We start from the raw sequence: 20,029 nt of genomic DNA, 5'->3' as shown, positions 1-20,029 counted from the left end.
GGACTCTTGCGCTGGGCACTGTCACAGACCCCAAGAGGATATCCTGCAGCATAGCCTGCCTGGACGTTCCACTCCCAGGCATAGCACCCTCATGGCGAGGCTTCTTGATTGCATTGGACTCTCGTTCCTACCCCCCTTCTCTCTGCTCTGTAGCCTTCCTCCTCTGCCCGCAAGGTGGTTTGTGTGGCTTCAGATGCTACATGCTCAGATGGTGCCTCTCCAGATGCTTGCAAAGGGGACTGGATGACAAGTGCTTAGGGTCAGTGCCCCTACACACCAGGACATTGCAGTAACGGCAGCGCACTGAGCAAGGGTCATTGGGAAGGTGTCATGTCTGTCTGTCTACATACATGCCATGATTGTGTTACTGATATTGATACTACTAATGCTGACATTATGTTAAAGTCATGTTACTGTATTAATGTGTATTAATTAACATGCAATCTCTCTCTCTGTCTTCCTGCATAACTGTAGTGCAGATGTTGCTAAAGATCCAAACAAGGGCCTGTCCCTTATCTTAGAGAAATATACGAGTCTCAGCTAGAAGTAACCTTGAAATGTCTAAATGCCAACCTCAGCTATTAACCCCAAATGCTGGGAATAAGTTGTTGTCTATCTGATTCATAGTCATTACTAAGTTGATTCTCACAGAACCTGTGTAAGGTGCACGCCAAAACTCTAACTGTTTTTTGAAGCATGGGAAAATGAAGTATAACAGAGATTGCCTGAATTGCCACTTCTGTCAAACTCCGTGATGGAGTGCAGACCTGAACTGTATGGATTCTAATAGAGCTACTTCTTATGTAACCAACGTGCGTTCACTACAGATGAGCTTGAGGGATCTACCTGCCAAGGACTGACATTTTGACAGAAGTCCCTTTTTTATTCTTTTCATCTCTGGACCCTGCTTCTAGGACTTACTGACATCATGTCATTTGAGACGGACCTGGAATGGCTGGTGCTAGGGAGACTATCAATACTATTTGGATCACCCACCTTACTGACATTGGAGGATGAATTGGATAAGGACATTATAAATAACCTGATTCCTGATCTCCAGGTGGAGGTGGAAGAACCCGTGAAACCACCCAATGTACGGGTGATGGATAGAATCATAGAATCATAGAGTTGGAAGGGGCCGTACAGACCATCTAGTCCAACCTCCTGCCCAGTGCAGGATCAGCATAAAGCATCTCTGACAAGGACTCCCAGGGTTGGAGATCGCAGAATAAAACATAAAGGAAGTCCCCTAAGTGATTCTCCAAAAGGGAGACCTCACTGGATGATAAACACGAACGGAGAAAGGGGATCCTCACCAAGCGATGAGACCAAGACGGAGGTTACCAGCCAGGAACCCCCCCCCCCCCGAACCTGTGACGGGGAGTGGACTGGATCCACTGTTTTCCCGGTTATCGGCCCCCTGCAGCTTAGGAGAACTGGGCAACTCAATAAGGGGGTTCTGAGAGATCCATTATGGGAGTCGTTTCCTGAACCCAAGAGTACAGACGAGGGAATTGCTGTACCCGGTTCAGGGGGACTAAAGATCATGCGAGCGGAATTGGACGAGTTCTGCCAAGATATGGGACAGTTGTTGCAGGACCTGCAACACATGGTGTGTGAAACGGCTACGACTGAGGGCCAGGTGCATCCGACCCCAACAGTGAGGGAAACCACTGGAGAGATCACTCAGTGCCCTACCGAGTGAATACCGGGGTCCCCGAGAACACAGAACAGTCTACCGACACCGAACTTGGTCAGGGGGACAGCTGGCCCATCTAGCAGGATGTTGCCAATTGGATTACCACCTCAAGGGGGACTGGCCACAAGCCTTCTTTACAGAGAGCCATAGCGCTGCAATCTGGATTACAAATGGATCCTGCTACCACACAGCAGAATGGATTTCAAGTACCTCTGGTTGGGAGGTTGCAATGTACTACACACCTTCCCCAGAGAACTGGGAGATTCAAATGGTGGCCCAACCCACGCAGCAGATGCACACAACCTCAGGATGACCATGGCAGCGCAACCACCGACGATTCCTAGACAACCTCAAATACTTCCAGTGTGCACACCAGAGCAAAACAAGGTGCAGGGCCCACTGTTCCCAAGAGCCGCGGGAACATCTCTGGGCTGAGGAACACTCATGGGCCTGCCACAGCAAACAGTGATGGGGACCCATCCGGGCCTGCCCCCTCACAATACCACCTCGAGTTCCAGTACTGCAACCGAGTGCCCAACCACCACAGGTTCTCTGGGCCCAGCACCTGTTTAGGGGCCCGGCCTCCTACCAACCCAGGTTGGGACTACAACCAGAGGGTCCGGTACTACCTCCCCACCAGAAGATGGGTGGCACCTCCCCCACAGGGGCCACAACACCCCCAGGCATGTGGACTACTGATACCACAACCGGGAATGGTACCTGTATTACCACCACCGGGCAGGTGGATGGTTCCCCCACCACTGGGACCCCAAGACGAGCGAATGCTGGGACTACCAGTGCCACTGGAAAAGGGAGTGAATCCCAGTTGGCCAAAGCTGGAAGTAAGTTTTGATGGAGCCCCAGAGAAGCTGGGATTTTTTATGGTACAAACTTTGGAGTTCTTCCAAAACTGTGGCCACCTGTTTCCTAATGAGTACAGTCGGGTGAGCCATTTGGGATCGCATTTGAGCAGACCTGCAGCTGATTGGTATGTAACCCTATATGAGGTTGATGCGCCTGAATTAGAGACTCTAGATGCATTTGTACAGGCGATGAAAGCCCAATTAGAAGATCCTCTGGAGGAGGAAAGGGCCAGAAACAACCTAAAAACGCTCCAGCAAGGACACAGGCCAGTACATGAATACACGGCTGAATTCAGAAGATATGCTGCTAAAGTCCATGATTGGACAGAAAGAATAAAGATCTTCTTTTGGGACGGGCTGAACGCAGATTTAGTAGCTAAAGCTCTAATACAGGATGACCCCGGAACCCTGCTGGGATGGATCCAGCTGGCTTGTGAGGTTGAAAACAGAGATCAAATAGTAAAACTAATGAAAATGCACAAGCACGGAGGGCCCAAACTTGCACATCCAAGCATGGGAGCCAAAGAACGACAAGGACCCAGCTTGCAAGCTCCAGGAATGGAGAGAACGTTGTGCTGGCAATGAGGCTAATGCATCCAATGCGGGGGATTTGGACATTTTGCTGGGGAGTGCCCAAGTAGAAGAGGTCCTCCAAGGAGAAGTCAACCCCCAAGGAAACCTGCACAGTCCACCAAAGCAGCACCCAAAATAACTGCCCTGAAAAGGGTTAGACCCGAACCCAGCCTGGAGGCCCTGGAAGCGGCTGCTGAAACCCCCTCAGAGGAGGAGGTGGACCAAGTCGCTCCCCAAACAGGAAACGCCGACGGCCTGCCATGAAAAGGTCTCGATGGCAGGTCCAGACCCAACCAACACCAAAGGTGAGACACAAAGGAACCTTGCTTTTTATGCCACTGACTGTAGTAAACCGGAAAAGGGGAACTCATATGCAAGTACGAGCTCTAATAGACTCGGGCTGCTCTTGAGATTTAATAGCCCCTGCGCTAGTTACTGGACTGGGGCTAGACATAACAGAATTAGAGCAGCCCATTGTATTTGCACAAATGGATGGATCCCACATGAAAGGGGAACCCGCAAGCTATCAAACCGAACCCACCCCAATGGGTATGGGAAATCACTGGGATAACAGAACTTTCATAGTAAACACAGCCACTCAATACCCCTTGGTGCTAGGGATCAGATGGTTGTGGGATCACGACCCCCAAATCAATTGGAAAACTGGGTCGTTGGTCTTTGAAAAAGGGGAATGCCAAGCATATAGATGGGCCCCAGAGTGGGGCCAGAATGCTCCCCCTTTATTAGAACCACTGTTGCTGACACAAGAGCAAATCGAACAGATCCCTCTGGAATATCGGGATCTGAAACAAGCGTTTGAGGAGGAAGAAGCTAATGAGCTCCCCCCTCACCATGCTACGGACTGCGCTATTAAACTTCTGCCCGGGGAGAAACTTCCGAAAGGGAATCTGTATTCAATGAACAGAGAGCAGAAAGAGCTCAGAGAGCTCATTGACAAAAATCTGGCGCGAGGATTCATCTGCCCAGCCAGCTCCCGCCATGCAGCTCCAGTGTTGTTTCACAAGAAAAAAGGATGGCGGACTGAGCCTTTGTACTGATTACAGAGGAATAAATGCTGTGTCTGTGTCGATTGCATACCCCCTCCCTCTCATCAAAGACTTGTGGAGCGTAGTCGCCCAAGGGAAAATCTTCTCTAAACTGGACTTGAAAGATGCTTCTACCTCCTCCACAGCCCCTCTAGGTGGATCTGAAGTGGGAGTCTCTGGTGCCCGCAAGACTTCCCCTCGAGTATTGCTGGTGGTCACCGATGGGCAAGCTGTACAAGCTTTGCCTTCCCCGCCCCCACAACCACCCTTGATGGCTCCCCCCCCCCCACGACCAATGAACACTTCATACTGCTGCACTGAAGAACAAAACAGAACAGAGTAGTGTTCACAAAGTAGAAGAGAGCCAACAGAAGAGTGAGGGTGTGAGCCCTCAGATGAGGAAGCCACTAAGCTGTACCCCAGAGCCAGGCAGTGGCCCTGAACCTGGGTTTGGGAGGGTGAGCCCCAAAACCATCACACAGACACCACCCCAGGCAGGACAGGTGCACTAACTTAAAGCAAAATGCACAAAAAGAGTTCTGAAAATAAAAGCAAGTTGCACCAGAAAAGTGCACTGATTAAGACAATCGGAGAGACTAAGAGTGAGGGTGTGAGGCAGCAGGAAGCAGCCCTGAGACTGCAGTTGTGGGGGGAACCCCAAAACCACCACAAAACCACCTTCCCCAGACAGGGCAGGTGCACTGAATTAAAGTAATATGCACGAAAAGAATGCAGAAAATAAAAGCAAGCTGCACCAGAGAAATGCACACAATAGGAGTGAGCAAACAGAGGAGTGAGGGTGTGAACTCTCAGGGAGGATCCCCCAAACCACAACAAACAAAGAAAACAAGAGTGTGAGCCCTTAAAAGAGCAGAGAAAGAATTAAGAAGAGAAGAACCAAAGACACACAAATAAGCCTCAGTCAAGCTAGGCCCCCCTTCCAGGCCAAGGCCTGCTGGGGTGGGGCGGGGTGGAGGGGGAAAGGCACCCTCTCCTTCCCAGCAAGGACAAGGACAATTAAAAAGTGGCTTTTCAGTCTCTTTTTTAAGCAAGCAGCAAATACAACTAAAGTACCAAACTCTCCCGCCCCCCCTCTCTCCAAATTCCAGCGACAGTTCCTCCCTCTCCCTCTGTCTACTGGAACTGAAAGCACGAGGCAGAGAGCTGTGCCTTATATAAGAAATGCTCACATAGAGCAGAACAGGAGCCCTCTGGTTGGCAAACAGACCTGCCTAACAGGGTTTGGAGGAATGAGATTGGTGTTCCCATGGCTACAGTAGGACCAACTCCTCAGTTGCCTAAGAGATTAATTGCCCAGCTCCTTGCTGTATTGTGCAGAATGGGGGCTCTCCACTTGGCAGGGAGTGCTGCCAATCAAGGCTAGTGGGCTAAGATTGGGGGCAACAAAAGGTCCGGCCTCTGTTGCCTGGGGAAATCAATTGAATGACAACAGGCTGTCTGGCTTCCCTAACCAACACAAGGACACCCAGGGAGCTTCATGACTGAGCACCAGGATTTGAAGCCAGTTCTTCCCAAACCAGTCCACTAGATAACATTAGCTTCACATCTCATTGGCACATTTAGGATACAAAGTTGTATAAAGCAGTGGGCATTTACATCTCTTAGTAGGGTTGCCAGATCTCCTGGGGCTGAAATCGAGGGATGGAGGCATCATGGGGGGAGTGTGCCCCAAATTTGGTGTTTGGGGCTGATTTTTACTGAATTGGCCACCAACATGACCTGTCGCTTCCACATCAAGGTGAGAATGATGTCATTTCCAGTTCAATGCAGGAGTGCCCCCCATTGGCCAGGTAAGAGGTGGCAGGGCGGAGGCTGGGGACAGAGGATCCCCCACCTCCGTCGGGGGCTGGTAACCCTACATGGGTTGTAGCCTAAATGACAATGTATTTGCGACTGCTTGTGCTGAGCAGTTTGAAGTGAACCAAATTCTGAATTTAACCAGTCTCTGAAACAATCAATTGAAATATAATTACAGAGTATTTATCTCCCTCTGTCTGGCCTCCAAGGCTATCTTATCTTTATTTACAGAAACTGGAGAAATATTCTTATGGGAACCTCCGTCCCCCGGTACCTTTTTCCTACAGCTGTTTCATGCTGCCCACCCCTCTTTCTAGTGGTGCAATTTGCTGCTCTGCCTTCTGCATCAAGATACTTTGACCTCCTGGGCAGTCTTGAAATTATATTTTTCCTGGAGAAAGCTACAAATACCACATCTGAAATGGACAGATGTTTCAGCAGGGCTCATTATGAACACTCACTGGATGTTGAGAAAAGTTTCAAATACCCTTCTCCAATTCAATGGCAGTTTTGAGTGCTCACAAATAGCCATTCTTCATTTGGCATTCTAATAATATGACTCTTACTGTAATTTTATAACATTTCTTAGTCAGTCCAGTCCCTGGAACTCAGGAAAGATACTTTCGCCCCTAATGATGTATTAAAATCTAGGATATGTTAACACTTTCATTATTACTAGCATCTAGACCTAAAAGAGGAAGACCTAAAATGTGATGACTTGGCAATAAAAGAAGCCACGTCCTCCAGTTTGCAGGATCTGAGCAAGTCTGTTAATGATGGGACGTTTTGGAGGTCTTTCCTTCATAGGGTCTCTTTATAGAGAGAGGAAGCGCTTCAGGAGCCTCCTCCTGGCAGCAGAGTGAGCCCTCCGCCATAAACGGGGCCTCTGCCTGCAGTGTGGGGGAGCGGGCCATTTTGCAGCCGACTGTACGGGGCAGAGAGCAGAAGCCTCAGAGAGGGGACGCAATGCTCAGAGGGCCCCGGCAGAACCATCAAAGACCGCTAAGAAGGTGACGCGCCCGCAGGGCAAAGCAGCTACCGGCTTGAAGTTGAAGGAGGAGTTGGAGTCGGCGGATAGCGAACTGGTTAGAGGACCGCACCCAAAGAGTGGTGGTCAATGGCGTTTCATCACTGGAGGGAGGTGTCCAGTGGGGTGCCACAGGGCTAGGTTTTGGGCCTGGTACTTTTCAATATTTTTATTAATGATCTGGATGAAGGTGTAAACGGGCTACTCATTAAATTTGCTGATGATACCAAATTGGGAGAAGTGGCAAACACTAAGAAGATAGAGTTAAAATTCAACAAGTCCTGAATACTCTGGAGAAGTGGGCGGTTGTGAACAGGATGCAATTCAACTTAGATAAGTGCACATCTGGGCCAAAAAATGTGAAACACAAATACAGGATACACTTCTGGGTAGTAGCGTATGCGAAAGAGATCTTGGAGTAAGAGTGGACTGTAAACTAAATATGAGCAGTCAGTGTGGTGCGGTGGCAAAAAAGGCAAACTCAGTCTTGGGTTGTATCAAAGGGGCCATAGCATCGAAATCGCAGGAGGTCATAGCCCCTCTCTATACTGCCTTGGTCAGGCCACACCTGGAGTATTGTGCGCAGTTCTGGAGGCCTCACTTCTAAAAGGATGTGGTCAAAATCAAGAGGGTGCCGAAGAGAGCAATGAGAATGATCAGGGGTCTGGATACTGAGCCCTACGAGGAAAGGCTGAGGGCCTTGGGAAAGTTTAGTTTGGAGAAGAGGAGGTTTAGGGGGGACATGATTGCTCTCTTTAAATATTTGAAAGGCTGTCATTTGGAGAAGGGCAAAGAGCTGTTCCAGTTGGCAGCAGAGGATAGAACTCGAAGCAATGGGCTTAAAGCACATGCAGAAAGGTACCGGCTGGATATCAGGAAAAACTTTTTTATGGTCAGAGTAGTTCCAAGGTGGAATCAGCTGCCTAGGGAGGTGGTGAGCTCCCCTTCACTGGCAGTTTTCAAGAAGAGGCTAGATGAATATTGGTCAAGGATGCTTTAGGCTGATCCTGCATTGGGCAGGGGGTTGGACTAGAAGGTCTGTATGGCCCCTTCCAGCTCGGTGAATCTGTGAATCTGTGATCTCCAGGTAAAAGGATCAGAGAGCAGGTGATGTGAAAGACTCCTGCCTGAGTCCCTGGAGAGCAGGTGCCAGTCAGAGTTGACAGCACTCACCTAGATGGACCAGTGGTCTGACTCCGTGTGAGGGAGCTGGAAGCCACCTGCCTCCCTCCCCCCCCCCCCCGGATTACTTCCACATGATAATTGACAGTAGTCTTTTTAAAAAACCTGCCCTGCGATAGGGGAAATCTTGGATTGATCATTCTGGGTGGGTCATTTCATTGCATTTGCACAAACAATACGTATTTTCTTTGCTACATTGGTTTTAATTGTGTAATCCACCTTGAGTCTCAGAGTGAAAGGTGGACTATAAATGAAGTAAGTCTGTAAGTAAGGGTAGAATCTGAAGCACTAGCACATTTGGGGGCACCAGTTGCCACTATCTTTCTAAAATTAGGCATTTTCCTATTCTAAATAAGTCCTTATTCTTCAAATGGAAGCTGGCAGCACTATTTTTTTTTTAAAGGAGGCTTTTGAACAGTCTTCAGGTGGAGTGAATCAGTGCCCCAGATGACGCAGTGAACTCACTGGCACAGTCCCAGTGACAGCCTGGTTCCCAAAAGGATGATGTTTGTTCCCCTAGATGGCCAAGCAAGAAGCACAAATAGACCCAAGTAGTGCCTTGCATAACACTAGCACATGGCAGCAACTGGGTCTTTGGGGATGTGGGCAATGGGTGTTGGCCTCCACTTCCTCAGAATGAACCTCTAGCAAAATTGGTTGCTGACCTAGTTTCCAAGGTGCACCATACTTAGAAGCTTGCTGTTGCTGTGACATTGGGTCCCTGGTTGTACTCGCCAGAGACCTCTTGGTCTCTGTGCCCAGCTTAGCAAAGTAAAATGTGAGTTACGAACATGCTATTGCCAGTCCCAGCAACTTCTGTGTTTATCTGACACTCAGGAGATCTGTGACCTTGCTTGTGTAAATGGGAGCATTAGGAGGCCTGCTTTGTATGTGAAATATGGGACAAACTCTAACACTGGATCGGAAGGGTTTAACAGCTATAGCGATAAGTGAGCCAAAGGAGTAACTTAATTTCATAGTACCCGCTGGCAGAGCCACTCCAGAGCATGCCAAGGACCCACTTTGGCTACTAGCCTGAGAGTGCTGCCATTTTCCTTTACATGGAGCTCTCAAGGAAGTCAAAGAGAATTCTTGAGAAAATTCTCCGATTACATGCCCTACTTCTTCCACCTAACAGTACTTTGTTCCAGAGTCCCCAAAATCCAGAGACTGGCCTGGTCAGCTTGGAAGTGCTACCCTACAGACATTCCTTAAAACGTGGAGCATTTCCAAGGATCCTGCTACAGAAAATGATCTTAAATAAATCTCTGTAAGAAAAGTGAACAATAAATAAAGCAAATAAAAAACTAAAAGGTGCAGTGCTGTGAGTTTGACAGTTTCATTGTTACTTCTTAAATTTTCAGATGCAGAGAACATGGGAAAAGAATGATCGTGAGCAAGACCACCAGCCATGAAACTATGTCCCAAGCCAATACAATCAAGAACATAGAGGAAGAGAATGTCCGACAAGGTGATAAGGACAAGGTAAGTCTCTGGGAATCCTGACCTCATGCGCTTCACTGTGTAGGGAATAGTCCTTTTCCGCAGCTTCACAGGGACCCGTTTCCTTAGAGTACCAAATCTTTGACATGCTTGGGATTTTTCCACCCTGCCCTGGAATCATATTCAAATCTCCTCTGTTTATCTGAATTCTAGACTCTGGGGATGATGTCACTTGTCTTTTTAAAAGCTCTCCAAAGATGCATGACTCCAAATGCCTTTTGGGTGTCGTGCCTGAGAAAACTCCTACAGAGGGCTCAGCCATGCAAACTCTTGCAAAGGGAATCCAGCGAATGTGCTCTCTTATCTCATCAAAACGCTCCGCTGTCTGCAGGGATTCTGCTGCCCTGAGCACACTGTTCTGAGGCTACTTTGCCTTCATGGCACTGTTCCCAGGCGGTGTGAAACTTTGAACCATGTTTCCAGTCCCACCCCACTTTCTGTGAAAACTCTGTTTCTGTGGAAGAAAGCAAGGTGAGAAAATGCAGTTCCATTTGCGGAAGTCATATTCTGCATATTTTTTTTCTCTTCGTCTATCCATTCGTCCATCCGTGCTCTGTTATAGCAACCAATAAAAAAAGAATTTTTAAAAACCATAGCATTCCAGCAGCATCAGTAATATGAAATATGTCAACAGTAGTCCTTTAACAAGACCCAGCCTTTTCTACTAAGAGGAAACACAAGTGGAAAACCAGTGAGTCTGATTTAGCACAAGCAGCTACTGTGGTGCTTGTCTTGCACTTGCACTTGCACTTGCACTTGCACAAGAGCTCTAGTGCAAGTGGAAATGTTGTGCTGGATCCAACCCAGCCTCTTATATTGGAGGTGTCAGGGGGATGACAGAAACTGACATCTTTCCGAAGCAGAAGCAGCCAGTGCTGAAGCAGCCATTGCCACCACTACAGCTGCAGCAGCGGAGTTCATGGGCAGATCAGGAACTCATGCAGGGACTTTTAGAGGTTTATTGGGGAGCTATAAACTAAAAGGGAATTTAGAAGTTGGTGGGAGGAGGAGATTTTCCCCAAGCTTTCTCCAGTGTTGCTCAGAATTGCCAGCTTCATTTTGAATTGAGCCGATGGGAGTTCACCAATCTCTAACATAATGGCTTGTAACACTCTTCTTCAGTAACCCCTGGATAGTATTCCATAGCTTTGGAACTCCACCTATACAGACCCTGTTCCTTGCAGCAGATCTCCAAACCAGAAGCCTGTGAAATGATTGATACGTGGAGAAGCACTCTCCAAAGTCTGCATTCACTGGCTTTGCGGTAATCACCACCCCATAAAGAAGTTCGGAATCAGACATGAATGATCTGTTATCAGCTTAATAGCTCAAGGTTAGCTTTAGTGATTGATACAATTTAAACAGGAATAGTGATGGGCAAACTTCCCAAACTTGCATTGGCAAGGACCCAGCAAATAATATCGGAGAAAGTTCTTGGAGGGGGAGGCTGTTCTAAATGGTTCATAATTTTCTGGACCCTCCCCATGAAGCCCACCCACCCATCTGCACGCCCCTAACAGCCCCTCACCACCACCCATCCCAACCTACCTTTACTCCTTCTCCATCTCCACTTGCATGCTCTGGGCAACATTTGGGTTAAATGTTTTGTAACCCAAATTTGCTCAACACGTTTTGCCTGAGCAGGGATCTCCAAACTCTCTTCTAAGTTTTGCTTTATGCTATGGCTGGATAACAATTCCAGAAGGACAAATAGTTTTGAAAACCCCTGAAAAAAGTTCCTGTCCTCAACAAAAAACGTTATGGTTTCCCTAGAGTTTCTTCAAACCAAGCAGGAACCTCTGAATTTGCCTTAAAATGCTGCCTTCACCCAAATCCATTGGCAACCCTGCTTCCAAGCAAGCAGAGAAACAGGACAGGGGATAAGTGCTACTGCTGTCTTGGCAATTCTGGGAGTCAAGAATTCTATCATGCCCCTTGCAAAGCTACCAGAAGCTCTGCCTGTTCTCTGGTGCTATGAGCGCTGTGCAAGTGCATCAGTGTGCTGCACAAAGGTGATGGGACCACAGCCCCATGCCAGGTCTGTCTAGGACACATAGAATCATAGAATCACAGAGTTGGAAGGGGCCATACCGACCATCTAGTCCAACCCCCTGCCCAGTGCAGGATGAGCCTAAAGCATCTCTGACAAGTATTCATCCAGCCTCTTCTTGAAAACTGCCAGTGACGGGGAGTTCACCACCTCCCTAGGCAGCTGATTCCACTTTTGAACTACTCTGACCATGAAAAAGTTTTTCCTAATATCCAGCCGGTAACTTTGTGCATGTAATTTAAGCCCATTGCTTCGGGTCCTACCCTCTGCTGCCAACTGGAACAGCTCCTTGCCCTCCTCCAAATGACAGCCTTTCAAATATTTAAAGAGAGCAATCATGTCCCCCCCCTCAATCTCCTTTTCTCCAAACTAAACATTCCCAAGGCCCTCAGCCTTTCTTCGTAGGGCTCAGTCTCCAGACCCCTGATCATCCTCGTCGCTCTCCTCTGCACCCTCTCGATTTTGTCCATATCCTATTAGAAGTGAGGCCTCCAGAACTACACACAATACTCCAGGTGCGGCCTGACCAAGGCAGTATAGAGAGGGGCTATGACCCCCTGCGATTTCAGTGCTATGGCCCCTTTGATACAACCCAAGATTGAATTAGCTTTTTTTGCCACCGCATCACACTGACTGCTCATATTTAGTTTACAGTCCACTCTTACCCCAAGATCCCTTTCACATAGACTACTGCCCAGAAGTGTATCCCCCCTCCAGTATTTGTGCTTCCCATTTTTGTGGCCCAGATGTAATACTGTGCACTTGTCTTTGTTGAATTGCATCCTTTTCACAGCTGCCCACTTCTCCAGAGTATTCAGGTCTTGTTGAATTTTAACTCTATCTTCTTGGGTGTTTGCTACTCCTCCCAATTTGGTATCATCAGCAAATTTAATGAGCAGCCCTTCCACTCCTTCATCCAGATCATTGATAAAAATATTGAAACATACCAGGCCCAAAACCTAGTCCTGCGGCACCCAATTGGACACCTCCCTCCAATCTGATGAAATGCCGTTGACCACCACTCTTTGGGTGCGGTCCTCTAACCAGTTCCCTATCCACCAAACTGTCCTATAGTCCAGTCCACAGTCTTCCAGTTTGCCCATCAGAATGTCATGGGGGACCTTATCAAAAGCTTTACTGAAATCCAAATAAATCACGTCAACAGAGTTCCCCCAATCCAGTAAGCTGGTCACTCCATCAAAGAAGGAAACCAGGTTGGTCTGGCAAGATCTGTTAGGAACAAAACCATGCTGACTTCCGCGGATCACTGAGTGGTCCTTCAGATGCTTAAAGATTGATCCCTTTAAAATCTGTTCTAAAATCTTCCCAGCAACAGAAGTCAGACTGACCGGCCGGTAGTTTCCCGGGTCATCCTTCTTCCCTTTCTTAAAGATTGGGATAACATTTGCTCTTCTCCAATCTTGTGGTACATCCCCAGTCCTCCAGGAGGCCTTGAAGATGATGGACAGGGGTTCTGCAAGTTCTCTGGAAAGTTCTTTCAGCACTCTTGGGTGCACCCCATCCGACCCAGGGGATTTGTATTCATCCAGTGCAGCCAGATGCCTCTCCACTACCTCTCTGTCAGTGTCAATTAGTCACTCAGGTGTCCTGCCACATTTTCTACTATCTCTAGATGTGCCTGAGTTCTTCAGGGAGAAAACAGAGGCAAAAAAAAGTCATTAAGCCTGTCTGCTTTTTCTCTGTCCTGCATCAGAGTTTCTCCATCTACTCCCAACAGCGGCCCAATTGCCTCTTTTACCTTGCGTTTGCTTCTCGTGTATCTGTAGAAGTTTTTCTTATTGTAGCGAGGCCTCCTGGCCAGACCCAGCTCGTACTGAGCTTTGGCCTCTCTGATGGCTGATCTGCAGTACCTAGTAACCCTCATATACTCCTCTTTAGAGGTCTGTCCTTCTCTCCATTTCCTGAACATTTCCTTTTTCTCCCTTAGCTTATTCTGGAGCTCTCTGTGCATCCACATCGGTTTCTTGGAGCCCTTACCATGTTTCCGTCTTGCTGGGATAGTGAGGGCTTGAGCTTGCAAAAGCTCGTGTTTGAGAAGGGCCCATCCTTCACTCGCTCCTTTCCCTTCCAGCACACATTAGAGTCTTGTTGGGACTCAAGCACCAGAGCCTGGTGCACACTTGGACTCCAAGCTAGATGGCATACATCCAGTGGGAAGCAATTTGGTAGAGGATGGTCAAGGCTCCCTCTACCATTTGCTCCACAGGTGGAATCAGTTCTTTTGTAGTTTCGTGAAGAATGGGACTGTATGTGATTTGCCCAAAGCAAAGCTCCTGGAAGAAGTAAGGGGGAAAAGTTGGCTGGCTTCCTCCTTCCTGCTATTTTCTCAAAAATCTTATTTACTGTAGCAGCAGGGAAAAGGAGGAGCAGGAGAAAGGAACAGGGAAGAAGAAATGCAAGAAATTTTAAAATAATGGCATGTATCCTGCTATTCCACTCAGCAAAAGTAGAGGAGCCACTTAAATTGGAGGAAGGTTCTTTAGGCTTGAGGAAGGCTTCCAACTGTGCAGAACGATTTAGGATACATGCCACTGAAAAAGCCCACAACACTGTGGGTCTGCAATTGAAACAATATTACTTTTTCCTAGCCCTTACCCCAAATGGAGAGCACTTTATGCTAATTTAGTGCAGGGGTGGAATAGACCCCAAACTGAGTCCTAAAAATATGGAACCTTTAGTGTTGCACTGAGTATGACACTTGCCATAAACAACAAAAAAGCATTAGGAATTCCCTTTTGACAATATGGAAGTGGAATCAGCTGCCTGGGGAGGTGGTGAGCTCCCCCTCACTGGCAGTTTTCAAGAGGAGGCTGGATGAATATTTGTCAGGGATGCTTTAGGCTGACCCTGCACTGGGCAGGGGGTTGGACTAGATGGTCTGTACGGCCCCTTCCAACTCTATGATTCTATGAATATAGTAATAGAACAGCACCAAAGAGAAAATATGCAAAAAAATTTTTTTAAAGGATTTTATTAATTTTACCTATTCTGATATTAGTTTTGTCCTCATTCTACTGTTCAGGCACACATTGGGATTATGCATGCACAGACCAGCCACGGAGAGAGATTCTGTAACTTTTAAAATCTGTAAGGCGGCGTCCCGTCTCTACAGTGCATGCATACGGGTTTTCCCACCAAAAAACCAGGTTGTGACTGTGAGGCAGAGCTCCCCTTTTCCCCTCAGTTCTTTTGCCACCATCATGAGAGGTTCTCCCTTAGCTCGCCTCCATCTTCCTTTCTTCTCCAATCTTTGTTTTTTTCTCAACATGACTCAGAAATCATTTTTTAAAAAGACAAAGATGCCTCACTCTGATGAACATGATTTGTGCCTGCTCTGTTTAGGCAGATCTCATAGTATCTCCACTGCCAGCATTTTACTTCTAAGGCTAGGATTGATCGAGCCTCTTGTCTAAAAGGAGCATTATGGGGAAAGGTGCTTTCAGATTTCATAGAATCATAGAATCATAGAGTTGGAAGGGGCCATACCGACCATCTAGTCCGACCCCCTGCCCAGTGCAGGATCAGCCTAAAGCATCTCTGACAAGTATTCATCCAGCCTCTTCTTGAAAACTGCCAGTGAAGGGGAGCTCACCACCTCCCTAGGCAGCTGATTCCACTTTTGAACTACTCTGACGGTGAAAAAGTTTTTCCTAATATCCAGTCGGTACCTTTGTGCATGTAGTTTTAGCCCATTGCTTCGCGTCCTACCCTCTGCTGCCAACTGGAACAGCTCTTTGCCCTCCTCCAAATGACAGCCTTTCAAATATTTAAAGAGAGCAATCATGTCCCCCCTCAACCTCCTCTTCTCCAAACCAAACATTCCCAAGGCCCTCAGCCTTTCCTCGTAGGGCTCAGTCTCCAGACCCCTGATCATCCTCGTCGATCTCCTCTGCACCCTCTCGATTTTGTCCACATCCTTTTTGAAGTGAGGCCTCCAGAACTGCACACAGTACTCCAGGTGTGGCCTGACCAAGGCAGTATAGAGAGGGGCTATGACCTCCTGCAATTTCGACGCTATGGCCCCTTTGATACAACCCAAGATTGAATTAGCTTTTTTTGCCACCGCATCACATTGACTGCTCATATTTAGTTTACAGTCCACTCTTACCCCAAGATCCCTTTCACATAGACTACTGCCCAGAAGTGTATCCCCCCTCCAGTATTTGTGCTTCCCATTTTTGTGGCCCAGATGTAATACTGTGCACTTGTCTTTGTTGAATTGCATCCTTTTCACAGCTGCCCACTTCTCCAGAGTATTCAGGTCTTGTTGATTTGGATAAACAAGCAGCAAAATCTGTCATGAAACAGCCAGCGCTCCAATCTGGACCACCCTAATTGATTCTGGGGGCCTGAACTCCGGCTCTGACCAGATGTCACTCTCTGGTTCCAACCATATCTCTATTAGATCCTCACTCTGTGCCCAGCGACGCCCCATCTGGCCATCCTCTTTCTTATACTCCCAAACACAAGAAAAAGCATTCACTGGTTCTGATGATCAGATTGGGCTGGTTCAGAACCACCTGCCAAAAAGTCAAATACTAAGCACCTAAATTACTCAGGGTCATCTACAGCATGCCGTGCACATGGTCGCTCTCCAGTTCTGACTCCAGCAGCTATTGAAAAGCAAACAGTAATTTTACCACTCTTAACCCCTTCACCTCCCTGTACTTCATCTTTATACCAAGATGATGATGGATACACCTCTGTAAATGATTTCCCATTCCTATCAGCTGTGGGATCCACTCAGCTTACCTCAAAATCCATTTTTGCCACAGATCTGACATCAGATCTGACCAAATTTCATAGTCTTACCATATGGTCCTCACAGGTTGCTCCTACTCCACCGAACTTACATCCTTCATCCTGACCTTTGACTGCCTGCTCCCATAGCAATTTGGTAGGACGTTCTACACTGGCTACAATTGACCCCTTCCTTTAATTTTCCATCCCCCCCGTTGGTTCCAGTCCTATCGGATCCGTGCTCTTCTTTGGTTCTGATCCCTTTGGTTCCAGTGCCTTTGGTTCTGAGAGTTCTGTCAACTATACACCATCAATTCCGACACCAATCACTGACCTTGGATTCGGAAGAAGAGGAACACATCTCCAGCTCTGACGTTACCTTGGAACTTGCATCCAATCCTTCACCAGAGGAGGCGGTAGGCGGGGTAGCATCCTGTCCTCCAAATGAGGACTACTGCCTTTTTTTGAAACAGATTATATGAGTGGCCAGATCATTACAGCTCGATGTGTTAGCTTCTACCCCTAAGCCTAAAAGTAGAGTACTTTAGGCTTAGTATTTGGACTCACCTGCATCTATGGCTTTCCCAGCTGTTGAGGACCTTTTTGACATCGCTAACGGTATATGGGAGAAACCAACTTCTATTCCTACAACCTCTCATTAGATTGAAAATTGCTACAAACTTAAGCAGCAAGATTGTTCCTTCCTCTTCAATCACCCCTGACCACCACCTTTGGTGGCAGAGGAGGTACAAGCCTGAGACCGACATGGCCCCTGTGGATAGAGAGGGCAGAAAACTAGACACCATTGGCTGCAAAGTTTACTCATCTGCAGCACTCAATTTTAGGATCACCAATTTTCAAACTATTATGGGATCCTACAAATTATTCCTGTGGGAGAGGCTATTCAATCACATCCAGGACTTACCTGAAGATCACCAGGCCTTTGACAAGGTCTTGCAAGGAGTGATAACTAGATGAGCAAAGCAACAGATGACAGCTGGGAAACATGCCGCTGACTCCTCTGCCAGACCAATGGCATCTGCCGTGGTGTGCGTCCATGCTTCCTACGGTCGGAAATGGATCTGTTTCGCTGCATGGTTAGAACCTGAACAGGTTTCTCCATTTTCCTGCCCTTTAGCCATTATTCCGGCGTCGGGCTATTTCTCGTCCCTGCAGAAGAAGGGCTTATCTCGCTCCCTCCTTAGGTTCCATCTAGCGGCAAGATCAGCCTTTCATGAGTGCATAGATGGCAAGACTGTTTTTTCACACCACATTTTTATACAGCTTCTTAAGGGCATATTTCCCCAGTTCCTCAGTGGAGTTTAATTTTAGTTCTTTCACAACCTCTTTCAAATCCATGGCTTCTTGCCCTCTGTCTTTATTATCCTGGAAGACAGCACTCCTGGTGGCTGCCGCCTCAGCAAAGTGTGGGGGAGAACTAACAGTTGTCCTGGTCGAACCCCCATTCACCCAATTCTTCCCCGAAAAGGCTGTTTTACATACCAACATAGAATTTCTTCCTAAAGTGGTTTCTAAATTTCTGAGTCAGAACTTCTGAGTCAGAAGGTACACTGCACATATTGGATATTAAGAGAATTTGATTGTATTATTTACACATAACAAAGAATTCCCACAAATCCAAAGCCCTTTTTGTATGTTATTTTGACCCCTGCAAAGGTCTTCACAGCTACTCTCTAGATGGATTGTAGCAGCAGCCATCAGACTTGGTTACAACATAGCGAAGGTTTCCTGCCCAGTGACGATCAGAGTCCCCCCCCACCACGGTGCAGGCATCATCGGCTGTATTCTTCCGAGGGATGTCCTCTAAGGGACATCTGTCAAGCTGCCGTGTGGTCTTCGTGAAGCATTACTCTGTTAATATGAAATTGAGAAAAGAGTAGGCAGTTGGAGCGACTGTGCTGCATTCTTTGTTTGACTGATACAATTACACCCTCCTCTATTGGTACTCCCAATGTGGGACTGCACAGAAGAATGATGATGAAAACAGTGTTACTGTCAGGTCTTGCCAGGTATCCTCCCTAAGCACTTCACTGCATCACTCAGGTGTAAGAGTTAAAGTTACTTTATTAAAGACGAATACCAGTATCAAGATGGTCAGACAGGATCATTGGCTGAAGTGACGCAAGGTAACAAAGCAAGGTTAATTATAGGGCAAAGTCCCCGCCCCCAGTGGGAAAGAAAGACCTTTAGGATTTTGGCACGTTGAGCCAGGGAGCCGGGAGAGAGGGAAGGGGGGAAAGGATGAGCTCTGCTCAGTCTCTTAGGAGGTTGGTGTGGTCTCGGCTGAAACTTCAAGGCAACGTTCACAGGCCGGCCAGGAAATGGTAACCAAAACACCTGCAAGATAAGCAGCTAGCAACCAGTCAGCAAAACAGGTTCCCTCTGCATGTTCTCAGAGGTACACTACACACTGCAGCAAGAAATTCATAACACATAGCAGATATGCTGGAGGCGTATCTGACAGTTACACTTACCTGTAACTGTTGTTTGTCGAGCGTCTTCTGTGCAGGCATATATCCCTCCCTCCTGCCCCACTGTGAGAGCATTTGCCTTTATCTTGATGACTCTAGCAGCTCAGGAGAACTGAGGAAAATAGGGGTGCTCTGCCTCATAACCTGGGTTTTTTTGGCGGGAAACCCCCTGTACCCGCAGAGGAGACACTCGACAAACAGCAGTTACAGGTAGGTCCAGCCTTGTTTTCCTGGCCATGCAGCTGGAATTAAAAATGACCCCATGAACGTATGCTGTAGTGCACAAAAAATTACTAATGGGGAGGGGGCCATAAAACTCCACAAGGCATTTGACTTCATTAAGATTGAGGAATTCATGAAATATGCAGTTGTAGAAGAAACCCTGCTTTGTCAGTTTTCCTACCCATGCCATGTCAATTTGACCCAGTTTTTGGATACAGGATGCCATCCCTTTGTAAACTGACTATGCAACAGTATTATTTACTAAAGATGGTTATGGACAGGTTTCAGCATTTCTTGCTACTTCTTGTGTGTGTGCACGTGCGCATGCATGCACACATGTGCATGTGCGCACATGTAATTTTTTTAAATTACATAATACGTTGATATAGAAAGCATTCTTCTTTTTGCACAAAACCTACAGACAAGGAATTGCAAATGCTCAGAAGAAAAGCAGAACTGCAAATACAAATTCAGCCGTTAGCACACAAAAGTTAGCTGTCTGTCACAAAATAGTGGAAGAATCCCGTATTGTGAGTGCTTATGCTCCACAGCAGTGGGACTAGAATCAGCATAGCTGTACTCCCTCTGTCTACAACTCTTCTCTAGCACATACAGTTGATGGATTAACATGCTAGATCTTTCTTCTCTAAACCATAATTAGAAACATATGGATAAATTGTACTCTTTTACAAATAACATTTTCATTTCTTCTCATGCCTGCTGACTTAAAAATGCTTTTGAGAGTCCTTTTTTGATAACCATATCTCTCAATTAAGATTTATTCTTGTTAATA

General features: G+C 47.1%; 1 protein-coding gene across 4 annotated transcripts in view; it reads left to right on the top strand.

The window, feature by feature from the left end:
* Positions 1–20,029, top strand: part of LOC129341053 (vascular endothelial growth factor receptor kdr-like) — a 281,338-nt gene that overhangs the window by 158,235 nt on the left and 103,074 nt on the right. For all 4 annotated transcript variants that reach the window (XM_054995953.1, XM_054995952.1, XM_054995951.1 and 1 more), the window contains exon 11: positions 9,573–9,693. In XM_054995953.1, coding sequence (XP_054851928.1) covers positions 9,573–9,693 — 121 coding nt within the window. The remainder of the gene's footprint in view (positions 1–9,572; positions 9,694–20,029) is intronic.

Source organism: Eublepharis macularius, chromosome 13, assembly GCF_028583425.1.
Source record: "Eublepharis macularius isolate TG4126 chromosome 13, MPM_Emac_v1.0, whole genome shotgun sequence".
In the NCBI taxonomy this organism is placed as follows: Eukaryota; Metazoa; Chordata; class Lepidosauria; order Squamata; family Eublepharidae; genus Eublepharis; species Eublepharis macularius.
Note: the sequence above shows the minus strand (reverse complement) of the source record. Positions and strands in the feature narration are given on the sequence as shown.